The sequence below is a fragment of the Lissotriton vulgaris genome, chromosome 5, assembly GCF_964263255.1.
Source record: "Lissotriton vulgaris chromosome 5, aLisVul1.2, whole genome shotgun sequence".
Taxonomy (NCBI): Eukaryota; Metazoa; Chordata; class Amphibia; order Caudata; family Salamandridae; genus Lissotriton; species Lissotriton vulgaris.
The window spans coordinates 1,312,490,519-1,312,515,310 of NC_141693.1; the positions used below are offsets into that span (position 1 = coordinate 1,312,490,519).

General features: G+C 44.0%; 1 protein-coding gene across 4 annotated transcripts in view; it reads right to left on the bottom strand.

The window, feature by feature from the left end:
- Window positions 1-11,233: 11,233 nt before the first annotated feature.
- The window catches only part of ILRUN (inflammation and lipid regulator with UBA-like and NBR1-like domains), a 265,986-nt gene continuing 252,427 nt past the window's right edge, over window positions 11,234-24,792 (bottom strand). For 3 of the 4 annotated variants that reach the window (XM_086923211.1, XM_086923209.1, XM_086923210.1), the window contains one exon: window positions 12,755-15,485. In XM_086923211.1, coding sequence (XP_086779337.1) covers window positions 15,450-15,485 — 36 coding nt within the window. In that variant the 3' untranslated portion in view covers window positions 12,755-15,449. Of the gene's footprint in view, window positions 15,486-24,792 lie in introns of all 4 variants that reach the window. The other variant, XM_086923208.1, reaches the window with a different exon arrangement.

Genomic DNA, 24,792 nt, shown 5'->3' on the forward strand with positions numbered 1-24,792 from the left:
TTTTAATAATTAATCACACTTGTTTATTTGCAGGTTTTTATACATGCTATATATGTCCCTTTATATTCAAAAAGCAGAAACACGAAGTTCAATGCTCCTCAAATAAAATAAAACATAACATACTCACCTAGAAGTTGACTGTTCAAAAGTTTATAAACTAGAATGAATAGCTGCATACCTTTTAAAGAATAGTTTAGATTTTGTGATGCAACTTGGTTCTATCTTAAGTGATTCACAAAAACCTTCTAATATCCAATATGTATAAAAAGGACTTTGCTAGTGTGGTCAGATTTTGAAAGAAAGTCAATAGAAAAACGGATTGATTCACATGGTAATTGAGAACCATTCTTGTTAAGAAAAAAAAAGAGTGCTTATCGCCACTCTAGTATTATGTAAAAACGTACAGGGTTCCTGTGAACTAAATCATAAATTTAAATTAACCTATAAGTAATGTCTATTAGAACACATGAATTTTGAGAGTTCCACAGTTGGCTCAGGCCAAATAATGATGGCTGGTGTAGCACTCTACTCCAACAGTTCAAAGCCATCTTCCTGAGGCTCCCCTTTGAACTGAGAACAATCTATCATCAGTGGGTGAAATTTTCTATTAGCATAAGAGCTCTCTTGCCTGAGGCTTTACAATTTGCTTAAGACCCTCATCTCTTCTTAAAGGCCCTTGCCTGAAGCCCTGGCCTATAACTTGGGTTCAGGGATTTTCACACTAGGCATAGCCCTTGGCAGTGTAACAGAAGGCTATGTTAAATAAGGTGTTGAAGGAATGCTTTATGGATTGGCTACAAAAAAAGGGCATGAGTTTTGATAAAGCTTTCCTGAGCTCCCATAAACAAGAGGTAAAACCTTTGAAAACGTTTCTGAAAAAAATATAACCAGAGTAATCTATAAAAATGCAGTGTTACCACAAAAAAATGCTGTGTTTATGACCTCACAATATTTATACCAATAACTGATGCTGCATTCATAGTTTCATATCTATAATGTTCAAAGAGGTATGGGCAATGTGATGTATATGCTCATCTGTGAGAGGATTTATAACAAATGAAAGTGCATAGATTTATTTAAATGTGAGGTCATTAGCATTGCATTTGGTTTGCCAGTTATGGTTTGTATGCTGTTGTGCGGTTCATGGATTGTAATCCTAATCTTAATTTACAAATGTCAGTGTTCATTCAGTTTTAATTTGTAACCATAAAAGTAATTTAACTTGTTCTTTAGATCAACTTCTGAGGTTTTTTTAAACATATGTTGAGATATGAGAAACAAAGTTAAACATAACTCTTTCCAGTGAATACACTCTGAGGACTGCACTGCATGAAGTTGAAAAAAACCAGGCACTCCAAGAACAACATTCAAAGTCTTGATTCATGGAAGTCACATGAATCTAGACTTTAAATGTTATCCCTGAGGTGGTGGCTTAGTTTGTACAATACAGAGTTAGGAATTTATAAGCAGGTGGTGTTTCTGCTGCTGTGCACCAATGCGCTTGGTGTAAGACCACACCAACACAAGAGAGGGCGTGAGAGTCTGTAGCCAGTCCGTAACAATGAGAATCGTCATTCTTAAACATTGTCTGTTTGGAAATTGCACTCCGAATTGGATCAGAGGAAAGGCTTATGCAAATGTCCTTGACCAACCATTAAAAATTATTTCTCTTTGGTTTGAGTATATGGTAACTCCCATTAGAAAGTTTACTTATCAACAAATGCCTCTGCGCTGAATTACACCAAACTTGGTATGAAACTAGCTGCCACATGCATCAACGTCTTTTGCGTGCCCACAGAGTGCGATTCGCAAAAATCGTCCATTTGCGCTCGCAAATCGTTTTAACAATGCATGTAAGTGTTCGGCAAGCGCAATTAAGAATTTGTAATTTTTTGTGAGTCTCTAAATTGCAATTGCATTTAAGGTATCGCAATTTGCAATTCCTTAAATGCAATTCAAGAAGTACTTGGAAATAGCGATTTCGCAATTTGGGAGCGCAAATTACAGTGAAATCAAACTGGTCTGTAATTGGCAAAAAGTTTGAAAATGCAATAAAATGCATTTTTCAAAGTTTTAGGTCACACACACACACACACACACACACACATGCCCTTGGGGCATGTGTGTGACCAACATGGGTGCATATCACAATTTCAGGGGTGCAACAGGGTGTCCTTTTGACACCTTTGCACCCTTGAAATTGCATGTGCAATTTGCGAGTACATATTGGTATTCGCAAATTGAGCTTGCAATTTCCCATTCCTTCCTATGGGCCTGCCCATTAGAATGAATAGGAAGCCATTCCTTAATTGCTACTCGCAATTTGCGAGTCGCAAATAAGGAATGTTTAGAAATCGCTATTTTAATAGTAATTTCTACATGCAAAGGCTTTTGAGAGTCCCTAATTGTGATTCCTTAATAATCGCAATTAAGGACTCGCAAAAGCATTTCTTGATGCATGTAACCATGAACCTTTACTTGGGCTAGTGCAGAAGGCTCAACACAGCACAATAAGGGGTGGATGTAGAAAATTTAAAAAAAACAAATATAAACTTTAAGGGTAAAATATGGATTGTTCTGCTCATAAGAAAGTAGCATCTTAAAAAAACCTCAACAATTCCTATTATTACAATGAAGTTATGATCACAGAAGAAAACTCAAGCAATTGGCCATTTAGGTAGCTACACAAATGTTAGCTAAAATACCATCATGCACTGTACATGACCGGACATCTTAAATGACAAGGTCATCACTCATGGCATCTCAAAATAAGTCATAGATTAAATTACTGATGAGAACACACATCACCAATGACACCATCTCGGAGGCCACTGGTGATGTGTGAGCTTTTCCTTAAATTAGGAAAAGGGGTATTTCAAAAAGTCCTTCGTTCACAAGTAAGAGTAGGAACAAGTATGATGCATAGAATGTTATCCGAAGAGATATCATAAAGACAACCAAAATTAATTAAATGGGTTAGAAAAGGAAAATGCTACTTATCAGTATCTGTTCATGACATGTAGAGCTGTACATTCGTATACTTGTGCATAGATCGCCATCTGGTGTTGGGGTCGGATGTTTGCACTTTGTTTTTGTCTTGGAAGAAGTCTTTGTAGTCATGAGGTAGGTGACTCCTCCTTAGGACGAGAGTGAATCGACTCCATCTCCAGATTGTTTTTGCCATGAAGGGTTATGATGGAGTTAGTAAGAAATAGAAAGAGATATCCATGTGTAATATATCTAAGTAAGATCGTACTAGAACAGATAGAGGTATCCGGGGCGGCGGGTGGGCACGTATACGAATCTACAGCCCTACATGCCAAGAACAGATGCATACTGGTAAGTAGCATTTTCCGTTCGAGGTATATGAGCTGTAGGTTGTATACTTGTGAATAGACTATATGGCAGTTACCTCCTTAGCCGTGGCTAACTGTATCTGTTGCAGTGGTTTGAAAAAAGTGTTCTTAATACAGCCTGGTCCACATTAGCTTGTTGTTTTGATTGCACATCTACACAATAGTGCTTTGTGAAAGTGTGCGGTGTAGACCAAGTTGCTGCTTTGCAGATGTCTTCTAGGGGAATGTTCCCTAAGAATGCTGTAGAAGCCCCTGGTTTACGTGTGGAATGAGTTCTAGAGGGAATGGTTAATGTGTGTTTGGTTTTAAGACAGCATATTTGGATGATTTAACAATCCACCTTGCAATGCCCGCTTTTGAAATGGGATTGCCCTTATGAGGTGGGGTGAAAGCTATAAAGAGTTGTTTAGTTTTCCTAAAGGATGTTGTCCTTTCAAAGTAGTAAACTATTGCTCTTTTAACATCTAGCTTTTGAAGAGCCCGTTCTGCCACGGAGTCTGGTTGAGGGAAAACAACTGGGAGTTCAATAGACAGGTTAAGATGGAAGGCAGAAACGACTTTGGGTCCAAAATTTGGGTTAGTTCTAAGATCCACTTTGTTATGATGGATTTGCAAAAATGGTTCTTGTATGGTTAATGCCTGGAGTTCATTAACTCTTCTAAGAAATGTGATAGCAACTAGGAAGGCTACTTTCCATGTAAGGAACTGTAATTCCTTACATGAGTCAGGTGAGGACAACATTTAGATTCCACACCAGAGAAGGTGGAACTCTAGGTGGAATTTTTCTATTAAATTACTGCTGCTTTGATAGTGGGTACCCTAAACAAAGACAAGTGTTGCATGTTTTGGAGAGAAGCTGCTTTTGCAGCGAGATATAGTCTTATAGATGTATATGCTAGGTTACATTGTTGTAGATTCAAGAGAACAGATAATGTTCTGAATAGAAGCATCTAGTGGGTTAATTGTTATTTGTGAAGTAAATCAGAAAACGCTTACACTTTGCTGTGTAGCATGCCCTGCACACTTTGCTGTGTAGCATGCCATGCTCATGCAGTCTGGCGGGAGATTGAGGTAGCCAAACTCTAAGACTTCAGGTGCCAGATCGCAAGGTTGAGTTGAGTGGGATCTGGATGCCTTATCTCTCAATGGTTAAGAATAAGAAGTTTGGGTGAGAGGCGTAGCTTTTGATGCAGAACTCCTGATAGTTCCAAGAGAGTTGTAACTCATGGTTGTCGGGCCCATGTTGGAGCAACTAGGATCATTGTGAGGGAATGCTGTTTGAGTTTCCAAACCACTAACTGAATGAGTGGGAGATGCGGAAAAGTATAAGCAAATATGCCTGACCTGTTCATCCATAGCACATTGCCTTTTGACAATGGGTGTGGATACCTGGACGCGAAGCTTGGGCATTTCGCGTTTTGGTGTGTGGCGATCCGATCTATTTCTGGGTGGCCCCACATGTGAAAGAATGGAAGAAGAACTTGAGGATGAAGTTCCGATTCGTGGATCTGTTGTCTTTGGCGACTGAGCAGATCTGCAATCTGATTGTTTACTCCTAGGAGGTGTTCTGCAAGGAGATAGCTCTTTTGAGGTATGGCCCATCTCCATATGCTTTGAGCTAGGTGTGAAAGCTGGGGAGAGTGTGCCCACCCACCCTACCCAGTTTCTGTGTCATGTTGTCCGTACGGACCAGGACAGCTTTGCCTACTAGATGGAGTTGAAAGGATTTTAACGCTAGACAAATTGGCAACAAATCCAGGTAATTTATGTGCAATTGTTTTTGCTGAATGCCCTGAATGGTTTGGTTCTGAAGATGAGCTCCCCAGCCGGAGAGCGATGCGTCTGTTAGCACTATCTGTGGAACCAGGTCAAGGAACAGCCGCCCTTTGGAAAGGTTTTGTGTGTTCCACCACTGCAGTGAGCGATGTGTGCGTCCGTCCACCAACACCAGATCTGTTAGTTGACCTTGAGCCTGGTTCCACTGACATGCAAAACACTCCTGTAAGGGACGCATTTGGAGTCTTGCATAAGGGAAGGCAAGAAGCCATCATCCCGATCAATTGCATGAACACTCGAGCTGGTAATGAGTGTTGAGGCTGAAATTTGGATATTAGAGCTTGCATAGTGCATATCCTGAGAGGGTTGGGGTATGCTAAAGCTTTTGAAGTGTTTATCGTAGCTCCTGGGTATTGTTGTGTGCTGGACGGTTGGAGGTGGGTTTTGGTGAGATTCACTGTGAATCCCAAGTAGTGAAGCAGCTGGATTGTTTTGTGTGTGTGTGTGTGTGTTGCACACCACTGCTGTGTGACTTGGCTTTTAAGAGCCAGCCGTCCAGATAAGGAAATACGTAAATGTGTTGTCGTCATACGTGAGCCGCCACTACTGCGAGGCACTTGGTGAAGACTCTGGGCGCTGTAGTCATCTCGAACGGAAGGACTTTGAATTGGTAGTGATGACCGTCCACCACGAACCTGAGATATTTCCTGTGAGCGGGGTGAATATGAAAGTAAGCGTCCTTTAGATCTAGAGTGGAGAGAAAGTTGCCTTGTTGAAGCAGTGGGAACACCTGTTGGAGAGCGACCATGTGGAAGTGGTCTGACTGAATGTAGAGATTTAACGGTCTGAGGACCAGTATTGGCCTGCGAGAGACGTCCTTTTTTGGGATTAGAAAGTAGAGGGAGTACCTGTGCCTTGATGAGGTAAGGGGACTGGTTCGATTAGATGTTTTTGTAATAGAGAGAGAACCTCTTGTTTCAGAAGAGTCAGATGTTCCAAGGACATTGGACATTGTCTGGGAGGGATATTTGGGGGAGTGGAGGTGAGTTCCAAGCAATAACCATACTTGATAATTTGTCTTACCGACTTGGCTGTTGTGATAGACTTCCAGACAGGTAGGAACTGTGAGAGGCGTCCCCCGGCAGGATTGAGATGATCAGGGGACGTGAAGGGAAGTCACTGTTTGGTGGTAGGAGAGTTGTGGGTATTGTTACTGTGACCTCTTCCCTTACCATTGTTGCCTCTGTACCCTCCACAAAAGTATCCTCTGCCAACAAAGCTTGGGAATTGGCAATCCGCCAAATATTTGACGCCTGTGACGCGATACGTTTTCCCGATTAGTCTATGAGTTTGGATTCCTTATCAGGGGTGTCGTCTGTGCTTTGTGCGTGCATTAGACACCACAAGAGAAACTAAAGGGACCTGACTTTTAATGTACACTGGGTCATTGGGAACGGTCTTATATTTTTTGTCTACCCTGGTGTTAAGAATCCTGGCTCTGACGGGGTCCTTTAAAACTTCTGGTGCATGTTTTAGCATGCCTTTTAACATTGGTAGGGTGTGCTTGGACTTTTGTGTGGATTCAATTGTTTCCATTAAAAAGTCTACCTCTGAGTGATCAATGTGTAACTGTACCCGGTGGTATTGAGCAGCTCTATTAATTAGTTGTGCAAACCCAATAAGATCATCTGGTGATGATGGCCTAGAGGGATACAGGTCCGGGACATTGCGTGGGTCAGGATCCATGTTGTAATCATCCCAAGGATATATATTGTGTGGGATGGTATGTGCATCAACATCTCTATCCGGATCTCCATTCTCACCCTCATCAGTGTAATCATCTTAATCATCCTGTGGTTGAGGTGAAAATGTATGTTGTGGGGAGTGTACTGGAGAAATTAGCAGATTTGGATTCGCTGGAGAAGGAGAGAGAGGTGGAGAAGTATTGGTGCCTATCTCCTTCCGCTTCATGGGTATTTCAGAGTCTTCTGAAGTGGCCAATTTTCTCATTTTTGGAGACTTGTCAACAACTTTGTCAGTTTCTGGGTCAATGTAGAGAGTTTTTTGCTTTGGATCCGACAAATCGGGTAGAGGCTGTTGTATGGGTACAATGTCCTTTTTGGGTGCCGAAGACTTAGGGTCAGAATGTTGTTTAGACCTTGTCACTGAAGCTTTCTGTGGGGTCTTGGACTCCTTAGCTTTTGGTATAGGAGTTTGTGGCTTCAAGACCTTTTTCGGCTCTGAAGGTTTATTCGGCACCAAAGATTTTTTCGGCTCGAAAACTTTTTTGGGCTTGGACTGCTTGTCCTTTGTTTGTTTCGATGTCGAGGTCTTTGGTGTTGAGGCTGTTTTCGGTGCAGTCGAAGACGGGCGTGGCACCTCTTTGCTTTTGGACTTTGGTGCCGAAGGTGATTTTTCAGCACTGGAATGGGGTTGGCTCGATCCTGGGTACAGAGCAGGAATATCGTCGTAAAAATATCGACTAACATAAATATCGCTGCAAAAATATCTACAGGAAGAAATATCGATGACAAAAATATCGTCTGACCAGAATATCGACAGACAGGTAAGTAATATCGTTAACATTAATATAGTTGTAATAAATATCGTTTACAAAAACATAGTTTACAATAATATCGTTTTTTAAATAATTATAAGTAATGTAGTGTTTTAATGATTATTTTTAGTCAAAGTAGTATTTTTAGTAGTATATTATTATTTAATAATGTATTTTCAGTTGAATTTAGTATTAATAGTTCCGTAGCGGGTTGTGGGTTTATAGGGGAGTAGGGTGGGAAGTAATTTAAATATAATGAAATACATTAATTAATGTTTTAAATGAATATAAATAGTGTAATAAATAATAGTTAATTAATTTCAATTAGTTAATTGAATAATAATTATGTAATTAATTGTTAATTTTTTTATTATTTTTAGGTGTGTGTACAGGATTTTTTTAGTGAAAATGTTTTTGGGTAAAGGGGTATTTTTAGGGTTCAGGGTCAGTTTTCAGTTTTTGGGTAAAGGGGTATTTTTAGGGTTCAGGGTCAGTTTTCAGTTTTTGGGTAAAGGGGTATTTTTTGGGTTCAGGGTCAGTTTTCAGTTTTTGGGTAAAGGGGTATTTTTAGGGTTCAGGGTCAGTTTTCAGTTTTTGGGTAAAGGGGTATTTTTAGGGTTCAGGGTCAGTTTTTAGTTTTTGGGTAAAGGGGTATTTTTTGGGTTCAGGGTCAGTTTTCAGTTTTTGGGTAAAAGGGTATTTTTAGGGTTCAGGGTCAGTTTTCAGTTTTTGGGTAAAGGGGTATTTTTAGGGTTCAGGGTCAGTTTTCAGTTTTTGGGTAAAGGGGTATTTTTAGTGTTCAGGGTCAGTTTTCAGTTTTTGGGTAAAGGGGTTTTTAAATATAATGAAATAATAGATTAATTAATGTTTTAAATAAATATAAATAGTGTAATAAATAATAGTTAATTAATTTTAATTAGTTAATTGAATAATAATTATGTAATTAATTATGTTAATTTTTTAATTAATTTTAGGTGTGTGTACAGGATTTTTTTAGTGAAAATGTTTTTGGGTAAAGGGGTATTTTTAGGGTTCAGGGTCAGTTTTCAGTTTTTGGGTAAAGGGGTATTTTTAGGGTTCAGGGTCAGTTTTGGATTTTTGGGTAAAGGGGTATTTTAATTATATATATGTATTATTGTTGGTATATAAAGTAATGTGTAAAATTAATTTATATGTCCACATTTATTAAGTTTATAATTAAAAAGTGTAGTAAATTTTTTTGAAATAGTTAAAAAATAAAAGTAATGTAATGTATTTTGTTAATAGTACTTATATTTATTTATTATTTAATGTAATTTTAATTATTTTAAAAAGTCGATATTTTTTACATCTATATTAATTACAACGATATTTTGGAGTCGATATTTATGTACTTACCTGTTTAAGTATAGGGTGTCGATATTTTTGTAAACGATATTTTTGCAACGATATTTATGTCAGCTATATTTTTGTTATCGATATTTTAACACCCTACCCGATCCTGAGCCGAAAGGCTTTTTTTTTTTGGTTTCTTAGCTGGGCCAGAGGACGGAGCATCTAAAATGTGTTGCCGGTGTCGACCTGAGCCAGAGGGCGAAGGTGTTACCGGAGCCTTCGGTTTCGTTTTGGTTGGGAGAGGGGTCTCAGTACTCATGGACTGCTGAGCCGGGGTTACTTTCTCGTCTTTGACGTCGGAGTTGTCCGCTTCGGAGATAGAGATGTCTCCTTCATCAGCTTGTTGCTCCAGCTGGAGATTGGGATCTGCACCAAAGATGTCCGGAATCGAGCTGCTTCCGCAAGACATTTCTTGACGTCGAGCCTGACAGTCAAGGATGGTTTTCTTCGACCTAAAAGAAGCACAGGCCTCGCAGTTCTTGTCTTCGTGCTCCGGGGAGAGGCAGAGGTTTCAAACCTCGTGTAAATCAGTGTGTGGGAACTTAGCACCACACCCGGGGCATTTTTTGAAAGGAGTCATTTCCATTGACCGCTAACGTGGTCGGTGCGGATAGGCCCAACGGCCAAAGTCGAAGATCGAGGATTTTATATTTCCTGAAGATACGCGTCGAAAAGGAAACGCGATCAAGACAATACCGTCGAGTGGTGAGGGATTGCGTGTCGAAGGGGGTTTGAAAACGACACCGACCTGGAGTGCAGCAAATCACATCCGAACCCTGTAGCAAATCACATCCGAACCTGATGGCGGAAAAAACTATCTGGAGATGGAGTTGATGCCCCTGCACACTATCTTCCTAAGGAGGAGTCATCTACCTTGTGACTACAAAGACTTCTTCCAAGACAAAAACAAAGTGGAAACATTCAAGCCCAACACCAGATGGCAATCTATGCAGAAGTATACAATACATAGCTCATATACCTCGAACACTAATTTTTAAGGCAGCTATTTTAAAAATGTTGCAAAGCTGAGGTTATATATAGTCCATCACCATAAGCTTTGAATTAAGTTTGTAGGGCACCAACACAAAAGTTATATCAACCTACTTTGCAGTAAGAGGCATCTCCAACTCAAGATTGCAATGCTCTCATGGGTTCTGGGGATAGCAGTTTTTGTGAAAGAACGGTGAAATATATATTAAACTACAACTGTGTCTGCTAGCAGTGGAGGGCTGGGAGATAAAAAGTTGCCGAGAAAATGGCTCATAGTGTTCCCCTTTTATCTAGAGTGAGAGTAGTGAGTCTAATGGTCTCCAGGTTTGGAGGACAAATTGTACATATCTCAAGACAACTGTATGAGATCCCTCATAAATGGGTGTCTGGCTGGATACTTCCTTCCATCTAACCTATAAAAGCAGACCGTCTTCAACCCACCAGGGATGTGTCTCTGAATTCCATATAGCCAGTTAAGTCCTATCTACTAAGTCTCGGTATTTTTGTACTGAGAAGTGTTCTGGACAATGATTACAGTATTGAATGGTTCCAAGATGCAATTTTTTCAGAAAACAAAAAAAATAAAGGAGTAGGTTTCTAAGAAAAACAAGTACCGACAAAGTCAATAGTTCTAGTCTGCATTCTGAATATGAATAAAATATTTGTAAATAGCAGTTGCAGTGAAAAAACGAAATTGCTTTCTGAATACAATGCATCTATGAGATACAAAATTGAATGTCACGATTCAGTATGTTTTTGAGATGTAAAAAATATCCCTCATGCTTGCAATGCAAGAAAGCAACAGGAGATTGAATGTTGCACCAGTTACTTGCATGAGGTAAGACATGAATATTCCTCTGGGCGGAGCCAAAGCCCATTCTATATAAAAAAAAAAGTGACAGCAATAGGTATACAGACAGCTAAACTATTAAGCAAGGCCTAAAAATGTGGGCATAAGAAGAGGAGTTGATGATGTATGCCAAACTGTCCTCCCAAGTTCAGCACTCCATCATGGGAAAAAACATCCGTACAGGGCATGCCAGGTCTGTCTGATAAGCCACTAGTGTACCTTTCCACAAACTAGGTCAGATGTATGCACTTATGTTCTGCAGTTGGGGAGCAACAACTGGGAAGGGAAAGAAAAAGGAAAATACACAAAGTAAATAACAGTGCAATTACATTTTGTCAGTGTTAATTTAATCGTACAAATATTCATTTATACATTAAGGAAAGTTCCTTTTGTATTTTCATTTTGTTTTTCTTGTGTTTATTTACCCAAATGTGCTATCGGAGGATTCCGTGCAGAGCGGAAAATCCAACAACACACTGCCTTGTGTTCTACACATGCACTCCCTACTACATCATACAGACAGCCAAATAACCAGCACACGCCTCACACAAGAAAGAAAAAAGAAAAGGACCACCAAAAGCCCAGACACGAATTGCAGGCATCTTAGGCGGCAGTGGCGGTTAGAGGTTCAACTCCCGACGAAGACAGTGGGCAGAGGGGCCAATCAGAATGTCTACTCAGACATCGGACATCGGACACCATACACCAAGGACCAATAGGATCCGACTTAAAACCGGGCAGCAGGCCCTTAGAACAAAGAAGCACCTAGTATGAGTTCACAAATTAGAGAAACCATAAACAGCTCACTCCGGAGCGCCGGTGAGGGGTAAAATCGACCCAGAAATGGGCAGCGGGCGTTTGTCACAGAGCAGTAGTGCCGGCCAGGGGCCCACAACAGCAGGGAGCAAAAGCAGGATAGCAGGAACATCTAATTCAGCAGTGAAGTTGAAGTTTTAATGATCAGGCACGAGTCTGTGCTACTAGTCAGATTTCTAACCCAAAAGCATAGCCAATTAGGGCGTCAGTCAAGACATCCAATGCATTTTATAAGCCACAACTTCAAGCGCTAGTGAGTAATGTCTCCTCGAGTCACCGACTGCTCCTCAACAGGGCTTCATGAAGTGGCTGTTTGCGTTTTTTAAAGTTTTTTATGATCACTTATAAACCTGCCCAAGAAATAGCATAAAGCCGGAATACATTGGGGATCAGCCTCGTGCCGAAGATAAGCGGGAACTAAAATAGCTTTCCTCTTAATGTGAACTAATAAAATGAACCCCTGGGCAGGCCTCTTCAAGCACTGGACACCAGTTCTGCTGAAAGTGCACTTTTTGCTGTGGTTTGTAATGCGGAAAGGAAACCGATTAAATGACTTGTGGGAATGGGGTGGGAATGAAGATCGCTATGAATTCAGCTGTGAGGGGCTTGTACACAACCAGGCTGCGGCAATGCAGAATAAAAACTCAGCAAGTCACTGTAGGGGGTGCAAACTAAATGGTTGCAGGAGAATACACTTCAGATTTAACTCAACAATATAGCAGGAGACACAATCATCTTGATAGCTTAGTAGTTTCACAAGTGAGAAATCCTCTACCAAATAAAATATCACGCAGGAAGATGGAAGGCACTCGGGAGTGTGCAAAAAGAGACGGCTCAGACATAGAACCATGCTCTGAATTATCACAGAGAAAGGTTCCATACAAGCCAACCAAATTACCACAGGGGAGAGGGAACAAAGATGTTAATCACTGCAAGTCAAAGAGATGAACAGACAAACTCAACACAAACAGCGCAGTCACTCACAGCATAACTGAAGTCGGTGGAGGAAGGGTGAGCTTTCTCCAAGAGAGTGGCTCAGTTTGCAGTAGTTTATTTTTTCAAAATCCAAATCACTGACTCAATTAAAAAAAATATTGTAGCATAGACATCCAGATCAGCATTTCCATCCAGCAGACCATTTATCAAATATACAGCAGTTAGCAGCTTTCAAGCCACTCACTAGCTTTTCAACAGCTTAGTAACAGGCGGTGGAATATGTTGGACACCAGGGAACAAAAAAAGAACGTCATCGCCTTCTCCAGCTTACCTCAATGGAAGAGGTGGGAGCAGATATGCCCATGACTGAAACATATAAAGGCTGGATCTCCCTCCTATGGTTTTGTTATTACTAATAACATGAAAAGATAAGCACCTCAAAAAGTAAGTCTGTACCAGAGCCGAGAAGGGTATGTACCAAGTAATTTCAAGTCCAAAGGGAACGTCTATTTTGGACACGTGGTCACCAGCCTACTGCTCTTCTAGGAGGCAGGGAAGAGGTTAGTGTGCAGGACAGGACCACAGTGAGGCACAGAAAGATTGTGATACGGCTGCTCTAAGAGAAAGAGCACCTCCCTTGTGGAGTTGGTAGAGCAAGCCAGATTTGCATCGGTGTGCTCATAAGAGGCTAGAAAGTAAACTTGAGTGTCTTTGGCAATGCAGCAGTTTTCATTCCTCTAAAAACAATTACAATTCTGAGGTATAGCCCAATATTAAAGATAAAGTGGATGGGGACAAGAAGCCAGCTGCCACCTGCAAGACCTACTTCCTGCTCTTGATAAATCCCCCTACTGACTCAAAATATTTACTGGATCTCAGCGGCAAAAAGAATTAATGTGAAAATGGTGCTCCACAGTGTTTTAACCCCCCCCCCCCCCCCCCCCCCCCCCCCCACAGTCAAGAAAACAATAAATATATAAACAGGTCTGAATTCATAAAGGGTCCTGTGGCGATCCATCAACAAAGCAATTCATATTGACATAAAAATGTGAATGAAATCACAGAATCTTGTTTGAGGGCAACGAGGTCCCATTACCTAATCTAATTAAGGACAACAAGGCGTGAAGGAGTACAGCAAGAGTACTGAATGTTTTCTTCAAGGTCTAGATCACTTAATATTGTCTCTTACAGGAGGCAAGATTACTACATTTGGGCTTCCTTGTTTGAGACGTATGTTGACAGTGAGTCACTTATCAGGTTTACCGTCTGTAGCAGGCAAAACATTGAAGACATACAGAGCAGAACGGTTCGGCAGTCTATTGAACTGCACCACCACTACTTTACATATTGACGTTAGTAGCAATACTATTTTATGTTAATACAGTCAAAAACAGTAAACCACTTGGTGTCGCTGAGGAAATGTTAGGGGCTACAAATTCCCTCTTAGTTTTTGTGACTTGCTCCGTCAGGTTGGAAGAGGTCCTTTTACGGGCACTCAATCAGGAAATTGAAAGTGCCATTCTGCTTAGTTCTTTAACTGATGACAAGAAATAACACATTCAACCTCAGTGAGGAATATCTTCCAACAGTAGGTGAACTCAACTGTACAGTGCATATCCCACCGAGTGGACCATCTCCGTGGGCTGGAGCCCTAGCAGCTTGTCTCAGAAGTGCAATGCCACTGCTCTCAGTCACAGCCAAAAGCCTGAAGGTATATAGGGAAAACAAACAGAAAGAGAAAAAAACTAGGACTGTGTCTTGGTAAGGGATTAGCACAGTCAGTCGGCTGTGGACCACTTTTATTCTAAATGAGAAAAATAGAAAACATCAGACTAGATGATGGGATATTAAACTGGAACCAGAAGGCAGCTAACAAGATACTAATAAGCAATCAAGACCATCAAAGTGAAGACGGTATTCATTGCTTATGCAGATATACATTAACAACCCATCTCCCTTCATCCTACTTGCAAAACTGATATCGGTGACTCAACATCCCAACCTATGTGGAGCGAAGCAGACCAAAAACTAGAAACCCTCTTCTATCGGTGCCCTCAGTTTTTCCCCCAAATAGGTCGTTACCTCCAATCTGCCCCCATCGTCATTACTCAAACATACGCACAAGAACAGACTAAAAGAAAAAAAAAGCTCAGGGACTATAAAAAGAAAATCCGTTCACAACTTTGATACTAAAACATTGAGAAAGGAAAAATATCTCCACGCCCATTCTGTGCAATCATCACCGATACTTCCGCCCTCCAGTTGATGCACGAGACTCAGTGGAGTGCCACTGAGGCAAGACGAATTCTGCTTTGCAAAATAATGGATTAAAAAACACACCTGTTGCCCATTGCACAAAAAAGAAATGAAAATCATTTGCTCACAAATACAATCGCTCCATAGGCAAAAATGTTTGTCCTTTAGATTTTTTGTCTTACTTAAAGATGGCTTTTCTCTTTTTAAATCCTCATACTACTTAGACTCGGTCAGTGTTCGTTGTGTGGGAGATATATGTAACTTTTGTGTCGGAAATTCCTGTCAGTAGCGTTTTCATAGCACGCTCTCAGCCTGGCACACACACGCATGCAGATGCGGATTTCGCAGACTATGGCCTGGGATTCTTCTTTATGTTGTCTTCCGGGGCGCAGAGGTGGAGGGGCAAAAAAGCATCCTCTAGTAGGTCAAATGGCACGCCCACGTTTACCCCTGCAACAATCCCGGGCAATCACATTCCCCTTTCGCCCAAAGTTCGGGGTCCTGCTTTGTCTTCATGAACGAACACCCGTTTTTTTGTTTAAGACTGTCCAAAGGGATATGGGCCGTGGAAACTCTGTTGAAGAAAAAGAAAAAAGTAAGTCATTTTAAATGAAGGAGGAAGTAGTTTGTCAGAGAAAGCAAATGAACATTATTGCTTCCTAAAACCAAGATTAACCAACAATATTAAAGTAACACATTTGCGCTCGACCTCCCAATAATGCGATTTTATAAACTAAATGATGTTACCAACTACTCTGTAAATGTACTGTCAGAAAACCTGCATTTGTCAAGCAAAGGAATGGGGCGAAGGGCCAAGCAGCCAGGAACACTAACATTAGGAGGAGGGGGGGGGAATTATCAGACTGAAGTGTGACAAGGCAGCAGAAAGATCTCAGGATACACAATGTAGAGAGCCTCCCGGGCTCTCCCATACATTGCATCAGAGCATAGACTCCTCGGGGCGGGCTCGTGCCGAGGTAATAAAGGACGGGATATCGCTCGGGGTCTTCCCACTACTAGTGTACCAGTGAGTGGTGTATCATTATTTCAGCACTGTGCTAGGCCCGGACCCCTCTCAGGCCACGCCACATTGGCAAGGAGGGTGGGATATGCGACAAATGCAGAACAGAACATCCCCCAGCATGCCTTTGTGTGGCCATGGGGAAGATCTGCTCCAGTTGTGGAAAGTTTCGACAAACCTACGTTAAGCCCCGCGGGGCAACGCAACTGCAGCAGCTATCACTCAATGACCCGCTGACCCGAGAGGAAGGCCAGGCACTGGGGCGCAGTTTTACCATGCAAGACAATGATGATGATGTATTCGTCCCATCTTTTGTCAGCCAGTCGCACAAACAGAAGAGGCCTCCCACATGTGCTTCGTCACAGTGGCCGGATCCACCATTCAGGCATTGATTGATATGGGGGGTGTCCGTAAATGTCATGGACTCAGACCAATATGAGCGGTTGTCTCCACGGCCCCCGCTCGCCCCCACATAAGCCAGAACATATACATATGGAGGAAGTCATCCACCCCTACTCAGAGGGATGATCGAAGCAACAGTCACCATTGACAAACACACCACAACGGCTAGATTCCATATCTTTAAAGGAAGGAAGGGGAGCCTACACAGCTGCCACACAGAGGAAGACTTGGATCTGGTATTCTGTGTAAACCAAGTGCACAACTCCACGCCAAAGCTATCCTGAAGGAGTTCTGAAACTGTTTGAGGGTCTTGGAAAGCTCGTCCCAAGGTAATAAGAAAGGATGGGAGCTCGCCAAGGGTCTTCCCGCCACTAGTGTACAAGTGAGTGGTGTATCATTATATCAACGCGGCGCTAGGCCCAGACTCCCCTCAGGCCGCGCAACTCACACGTTACTGGCTCGTTAAGAACGCACCAGAATCACTGCTCTTTACACTGCTGAACCCACCAACAACTGTAAAAATTACAGCTCAAAAACAGTATATGTGTAATGACAAACTTAAAAAATACCACAAGGAGAGAAAGGGAGTAAAGGGACTGATCCTAGTCCCCTTTAGTAATAACAATATCAACAAAATAGGAACAATTCCAAATTTAAACTACTGCTTTAAATGGAAAGATAATCCTTTTTTAAAAGAACCCTCACCCACCAACCTAGTTGGTGGCATGCTTTATCACTGCTTTTTATCACATGCTTTATCACTGAGTTCCCACCTGAGAGGCACTCGGCCCATCAGGTGGGAACCCAATGATGGAGCATGCCACCAACTAGGTTGGTGGGTGAGGGTTCTTTTAAAAAAGGAATCTTTTTCCCTTTCTAGCAGTAGTTTGAATTCGGAATTGTTCCTTTTTTTGTTAATATTGTAATAAACTTAAATATTCAGCGCATCAATGTGGACAAAAAGGCAGGGTTTATTAATACACAACTATCTACTGAAGTATAGGTTGTGTCTGGGTAAACTATGCCAGCATTTACTGACAATTTGCATCAGCTGTATTTTTTGTCAGCAATAGCTGGTTACACATTTTTGGTTCTAGGTCATAGCCGCTGCGTTATTATAGCATGGCAGAAGGATAAGTTACCAGTAACTTCAATTGTTTTCTGTTTGGACAAAAGACACAATCCCTATCAACGGTCTTTGGACCAGAACTCCATCAGGTGCTCCATACGTGCTTTGAACCATCCTAGATGATAGAGGAAACCTCAGATTCACAAGATCCATTACCGATTAGGGTGCCCAACTGGCATGGATGCAAATTAAGGAAGGTAAGTGTAAAAGGTCAGGACAGAAGGTCAAAATTCGGGATAAACTGTAAGTTTTACAGACACTTCAGAGGAAGTTGTGTGATAGTATATAAGTAAATAGACAACCACTCAAGTACAGTCAAAAGAAATTTATTTTCCGTTGAGACAATCGTGCACTTCATCGTTTTTCGGTATGCACGCAGCCTTGAGCAACTGTGCTGGTCTGTTTGTGGGATTTCATATGATAATAATCTATTTATATGGTTACTGCACTGGGTTGTTCAATCTGATATTTTAAAACTAATGGTCCTGAACAGGCATGTTTGGTGAGAGAAGTGGTCGAGAAGATCTGCTCATATACTTGTTACTAGCATCTCATATCGGAGTGCCATTGTGAGATGTAAAGTGACACGCAGAGGTGAACTAAAGGGAGGATTGCTGTGATTATCCCACTACAGGGAACACAATTTGATTTGGGTGTTTTAGCAAGTGTAACTTAAAATATAGAATCTGACTCTGATTATTGAGGCTTCACAGAAAGTTTCACTAGCTGACAGAAGTCACAAAGGTGCTTTTCCCTGTAGCTTTCTTATAGAAGGCACTGTTGATACACTATTGCATACTTCATTGTTGATGCCTTGCCTATTGCTACAAACACAATATACGATCTCAAGAACAGCTCATAGCACCATGAGCCTCTTCCTAAACATAACACCTAAAACAAAAACATGCAAACAATTACTAGTGTAACATTCAAGCAGCAAATGGGTGTCACGCACAATGTAATATGCATGATTTATAGATCCCACACATAAGCACACAACAAATACAGAATAGTAACACAGACAAGGGAGTAGCCAGAAAATTAAAATACCTCCTACCTTGAACTAAAGCTCTAATGGCACCAAGAAAGCAAAGTAAGTCATCCAAACCCTCTCCAGAAGAGTTCTCTTGTCAAAGGATCTAGCCATTCATCCTTCCATCAAAGCCCTGATATCCACTATTTCAAATGTATATTCTATCAACAATTCTTTCATCCATCATTCAGTCTTTCACTATTCATTCTGTCCTTCCATCAGTGTGCCCATCCATATCCAAACCTTTTCAACCATATGCAAACCTATCCATCATCTATCCTTCCATCCATCATTTCACTCATCCACCCACCCCTTCACACATCCATCCTTTCACCCAATCCATCCTTTTACTCATCCATCCAACCATTTACCCGTTCACCGAATCCACCATTTCACTCATCTACTCTTCCACCCACCCATCCATTCACTCTCATCCATCCAATCAATTACCCTTTCACCCATCCAGCCATCCTTTCTCTTACCTATCCATCAACCCAGTCACTCATCAGTCCACCCATTCACCCTTTCACTCATCCATCCATCCTTTTTCCCAGCTCGCCACCCTCCCTTTCACTCATGTATGCATTCACACTCATCCATCTTTACATTCTCCGTTTCACTCATCCATTAGCCCATCCATTCTGCCAATAATTCATCCATGCTTTCACTCATCCATCCTCCCTTTCTCTCTCCATTCCCATTTTACTTAGCCATCCATCCATTCTCCACCCATCAATTTACTCATTAACTCCTGAATCTATCCATTGACCCTATCACTTATCCATCCTTTCACTCATCCACCCATCCTCTCATCCATCCACCCTCACTCATCTATCCATCCTTTTGTCCATTTACCCTCCCTTTCACTCACGCGTCCATCCTTACATCCACCTTTCACTCATCTATCCATTCACCCTTTCACTCATCAATCCATATTCTCTCAACCTTCCACCCATTCACTCACCCATTGTCCACCCATTCACTCATTCATCCATTTTTTCACTGATCCATCCACCCTTTTACCCAGCCATCTACGCTTCTACCCATACATCAATCTATTTACCCCATCCAGCCTTCCACTCACTGACTCATCCATCCTTTCTCTCATTATCCAACCATTCACCCTCTCACTCATCCATTTATTCGTTCAATAATCCATCAGCCATTTACCCATTCCTTCCCTTACTCACTCATCCACCTTTTCACATTAATTATGAGCTGAGTCTTTGTCTACTGAGTTGCAGACAGAAGAGAACCATCAGGAACTTCACCCTCGAGGTAGTACCTAAAGCAAGGGGCGGGGTGGGGGATTATTATGCCCCTGCACATATGCAATCTGAAAACTTGGGAACCAAGAGTCTTGCATGATGCACAGTGCCAGGACGTGAGGTTACTGTGACATGGGGTAGTTTCCAGGGATTTAAGTGGGATGAAAAAACTGGGGGGGTCTCTCCAAGGGGCGTGTCTGATGTAATTAAGGGTGTGGCTTAAAACACCTAAGCTAAAAATGTGCTAAGCATAATGTGCCGCCCAACTGGTACTGTGCTGTTTTTATCATTGCATCCAGTAACATAAAACCTACAACATGCCATGACTATTGGCTTTGTAAATGGGTGTTAGTTACATAAATTAAATAAAAAAGCAGCAACTATGGCTTTGTTGTGTACAATATTAACAATGCTTCAGCTCTGAAATGATGAGTCCGTGAAAGAACTATACCCTCTTCTTTCGAACTTCCTTCACCGGCTTTTTTTCCAAGAACTGGCACATAGATGGAAGAAATGTACAAAAACGCCCATTTGGCTAACAGAATGCCCTGCCCTAGACGGCGGCAGGAGGCAGCCCACACATGCTATAACAGTCTAAGCTGGCCCACTACTGTTCTGTATGTGACAATCAGCCGCATACAGAATGACAATGGGCAGGTGGGGCTTCCTTTGTGCTCAGGGGTGGAGTATAAGGCGGCCCCAACAGGGAGGTGAGGCTTCTCGCAAGGGAACAGCTCTGATCCCTGCAAGGTCCAAGATTACAGACAAAAGGGATCTGTAAAAGGGATTGTCACGGACAACGGACGTGAGGTCCAAATTACGGAAGGTCCATGAAATGTATGGATGGTTGGTCACCCTAGTACTGAGAATAAAGCCTAATTCTATGTCCGGACCAGATGCAAGGATTATGCTATCCTTTCTCCATTTTATTCAATAGCAACCATTTCCGAACTTTACCGATGAAGCCTAGGGAATGAAGTAAAAACAGTAACCTCCATTGGAGGAATAGTTCCATGCAACAGCCAAACAGGCATTAACAACCCTAAATATAGTTCATCTGTGTTCCCGCAACTTCCTTCGCTGCTCGCAGCTGAGATGAGTGCGCGCTTCTGTTTTGCATTACATACTGCGTCATATTTCTTGCCTGTATGTGTGATTACTGCATGCTTTTGCTTTGACTGCATGAACGGTCTGCGCTACTTTTCAGTCGTTTTAGGTCTCAGCCTGCGTAGGCTGCGCTTGCGCAGTCTCGCTGGGGAGATCTTATGTTTTTCTAGAGTTGGGGGTTGAACCCGCCCCTCTACTCCATTGGCTGGCTTCCTAAACTGAGGCCAGCCATTGGAGGAGAGGGGCGTCTGTCCATTTAAGCCCCGTCTTTTGGGGATTCGGAGGTGTGTTTTTTAGTTTTTCTCTCCTCTTCCCATTGGCTGGAATTTTACAATCCAGCCAATGGGAAGAGGAGAGAAAGAAAAACACGCCCCCAAATCCAAAAATGGCAGTGCGTTTCTCCGAGGCATTTCTGCTTGACCTCGGAGAAACATGGTGGTCCTTTCCCCCTTGAGCTGTTCTTGGGGCTCTCTGAGTGTCTGTCCCTCGGGGCCTGGCTTGTTCCGGTACCGGCACCACACAGTGGCAACAGGGATAGGGATCCATGCCTGTCGCCTGCCCTCTGTGTTTACGTCTCACTCCGTGACCTTGTGACACATGGGGGGAGCTTGTGATCCTTCTCCTGTTTCCTCCACCAGGGCTGTCCTGTGAGTCGCTCTCTGATCAGGCCTTCCCCGAAATCTCGCGCTGCCCTTGTGAGAATAGCTTAAAGACTGAGGCTGTCTGCCGGTCCGTGCTCGCCCCTTCCCCTCCGACAGAGCAGGCTCAGCTGCCGCTGCAGCAGTCATGGATGCTGACTGGGTGGACGAGCGCTCGCCGCTGCAGTCTGCAGCCAGCTCGGGCAACGTGACTCCCACCGCCCCGCCATACATCGACAACAACCTCCGAGGTAAGGCCGCCCTCCTCCTTCTCCAGCCCGCGTGAGGACCAGAAGAATCTCCCCTCCTACGATAGCCTACTTCCCGCACTCCAACTTGACAGCTGGGCGGAGAGCATGCCCCGGTAAATCCTGCAGCACTGCCTGCCTGCAGAAGCTGCCCATTGTGTGTGTCCGATCTTTGTCCTCATCCAGAAATATGGCAGAAAAGGGCTTTAATAGGCCGGCGTTCCTGTAATCTTGCACTCAGCGGTCAAGCCTACAGATAGGGATATTCGGCAGCCCTTGAGAAAGCATTATTCATTGGTGTATTTGTATCTGTTTGCATCGGTTCTTTGTATTCGCCGCTTCTTAAGAGGGAGCCGACCAACGAGGAAGGGAGACCGGCTGCGCAACAGACAGACTCCCTCCCCCCGAGCCGGTAAGTTATCTTGCCTTGTGCTAGTCTTTTCTTGCCTCTGTTCCCTGGCTGTGCTCGTCTTTTCTTGCCTCTGATCCCTGGCTGTGCTCGTATTTTCTTGCCTCTGTTCCCTGGTTGTGCTCGATTGTGTGTGTGTGTGTGGCTGTCTGTGTGTTTGTGTTGGGCTCTGTGTGTGTGTGTGTGTGTTGGGCTCTGTGTGTGTGTGTGTTGGGCTCTGTGTGTGTGTGTTGGGCTCTGTGTGTGTGTGTGTTGGGCTCTGCGTGTGTGTGTGTGTGTGTTGGGCTCTGTGTGTGTGTGTGTTGTGCTCTGTGTGTGTATGTGTTGGGCTCTGCGTGTGTGTGTGTGTGTTGGGCTCTGTGTGTGTGTGTGTTGGGCTCTGCGTGTGTGTGTGTGTTGGGCTCTGCGTGTGTCTGTGTGTTGGGCTCTGCGTGTGTCTGTGTGTTGGGCTCTGCGTGTGTGTGTGTTGGGCTCTGCGTGTGTGTGTGTTGGGCTCTGCGTGTGTGTGTGTGTGTTGGGATCTCTGTGTGTTGGGCTGCGTGTGTTGGGCTGTGTGTGTGTGTGTGTTGGGCTCTGCGTGTGTGTGTGTTGGGCTCTGCGTGTGTGTGTGTTGGGATCTGCGTGTGTGTGTGTTGGGCTCTGCGTGTGTGTGTGTTGGGCTCTGCGTGTGTGTGTGTTGGGCTCTGCGTGTGTGTGTGTGTTGGGCTCTGCGTGTGTGTGTGTGTTGGGCTCTGCGTGTGTGTGTGTGTTGGGCTCTGCGTGTGTGTGTGTTGGGCTCTGCGTGTGTGTGTTGGGCTCTGCGTGTGTGTGTGTGTTGGGCTCTGCGTGTGTTGGGCTCTGCGTGTGTTGGGCTCTGCGTGTGTGTGTGTTGGGCTGTGTGTGTGTGTGTGTGTTGGGCTGTGTGTGTGTGTGTGTGTGTTAGAAGGGGCGATCCCAGAGGTCGGGTTAAGTCTACCCAACTCCTCCGTGACCCACCTCTCCCACCAATAATGCCGAGCCTTATGGGAGATCTCCACCGGGGAAGACCTCAAGTAGCGAATCGTACACACGAGGACCACACCACACTTATGAACAGACACAACACCGATGGAGTAGTTATAAACTTCTTTATAATCACGAAGAAAAGGAATATCACACTTATATACAACGATCGAGAGATCGCAAAGAGTCTCAAGTCTTTAGGGAGGGGCTAGCGGGACAGTCTTAGTTTCATAGCCCAGCACGTAGCGTACCCTGCGCACAGCTCTCAATCCTCCAGCCGGGGGGATACGGACGGTGGTAGTCACACTGGTGATCCTACTCACTTGAGGATAGTTTCTTCGGGATGGTAACTTCGATAGCCCAGCCGGACTAGAATGTTCCTTGAGCCGCGACAGCGTCAGCAGGGCTCGCTCTGGAGGAAGTTCAGGAGGAACCGCGACCACGTCAGCAGGGCTCAGAGTTCCGTAGATGTCTTCAAGGTTCAAGCTCGAGCCGCGACTAGGTCAGCAGGGCTCCGATGGTTCAGTTCCAAGAACGAGCCGTGACAGCGTCAGCAGGGCTCAAGAGTTCACGAGGTTCAGTCAGCCGTGATCAGATAAGCAGGGCTTCCTTGTCCAAGATACAACTGCCGCTAGTTCAGGGGCGGGCCTTGATATAGTCCAGTGGTCCTTTGATGTCCGGACCCTTGGAGGCGGGGGTCCGAGGCTGTGGGGGCAGTCCGTGGGTGAGGTCCGGCGGTAGGTTCTTTGATCCTTTTGAGGATGCGTCCGGGAATTCCCAGACGCCCAGCAGGTCTGGAGCCAGCACTCGGGGATGCCAGAGGTGACATCGAAACTGGCCCTCAGGGGGGAGACCAGAGGTGTGATCGAAACCAGTCTCTCCGGGGAGGCCGGAGGTGCCATCGAAACTCCTCGCCTTCTCTCACTAAGGTAGCCCTCACCCTCCCAACGGGGGCTGGCGCGTCTGGAGCCTACGCTGCGCTGGGGCTGGGGTCATGCTAGGCCCACGGCATCAGGGATCTCGGGAAGGGGAAAATGGCTGCCGTTGGGCCTATGGGGCCTTGCGGGTTTGGGGCGTGCGGGCTGGAAGGGTGGCCGGGGACAGGCCGATGCGGGCAATGGGCGTTTGGTCAGACATGGGTAGGGCAGCTAGGGATCTCTAGGTACGGAGCTGGGCTAACGGGGAGCTGAGTCGCGGGGGGGCGGGGGGGGACCACGCCACGAGGCCGGGTCCAACACGCGTCCCCCCCAGCTGAAAGGCAGAGACAAGTACCCATCCCCTTGGGGGTTCTCTTCACTGAGGCGGAAGAAGCGGGACAGGCCGTCAGCGTTGGCGTGGTCAACACCTGGCCGGTGCTCAACAGTGAAGTCCATCCCTTGGAGGGAGATGGACCATCGCTGCAATTTGGGATTCTCCCCTCTCATTTGCATTAGCCACCGGAGGGGTCGGTGGTCGGTTTGGACTCGGAAGTGAGTACCGAACAGGTAGGGCCTCAGCTTCTTCAGAGCCCAAACCACCGCGAAGGCCTCCCGCTCGATGGTGCTCCACCTTTGTTCTCGAGGGAGTAACCTCCGGCTAATGAAGGCCACTGGCTGATCCAGGCCTTTCTCATTCAACTGGGACAAGTTGGCCCTGATGCCATGCT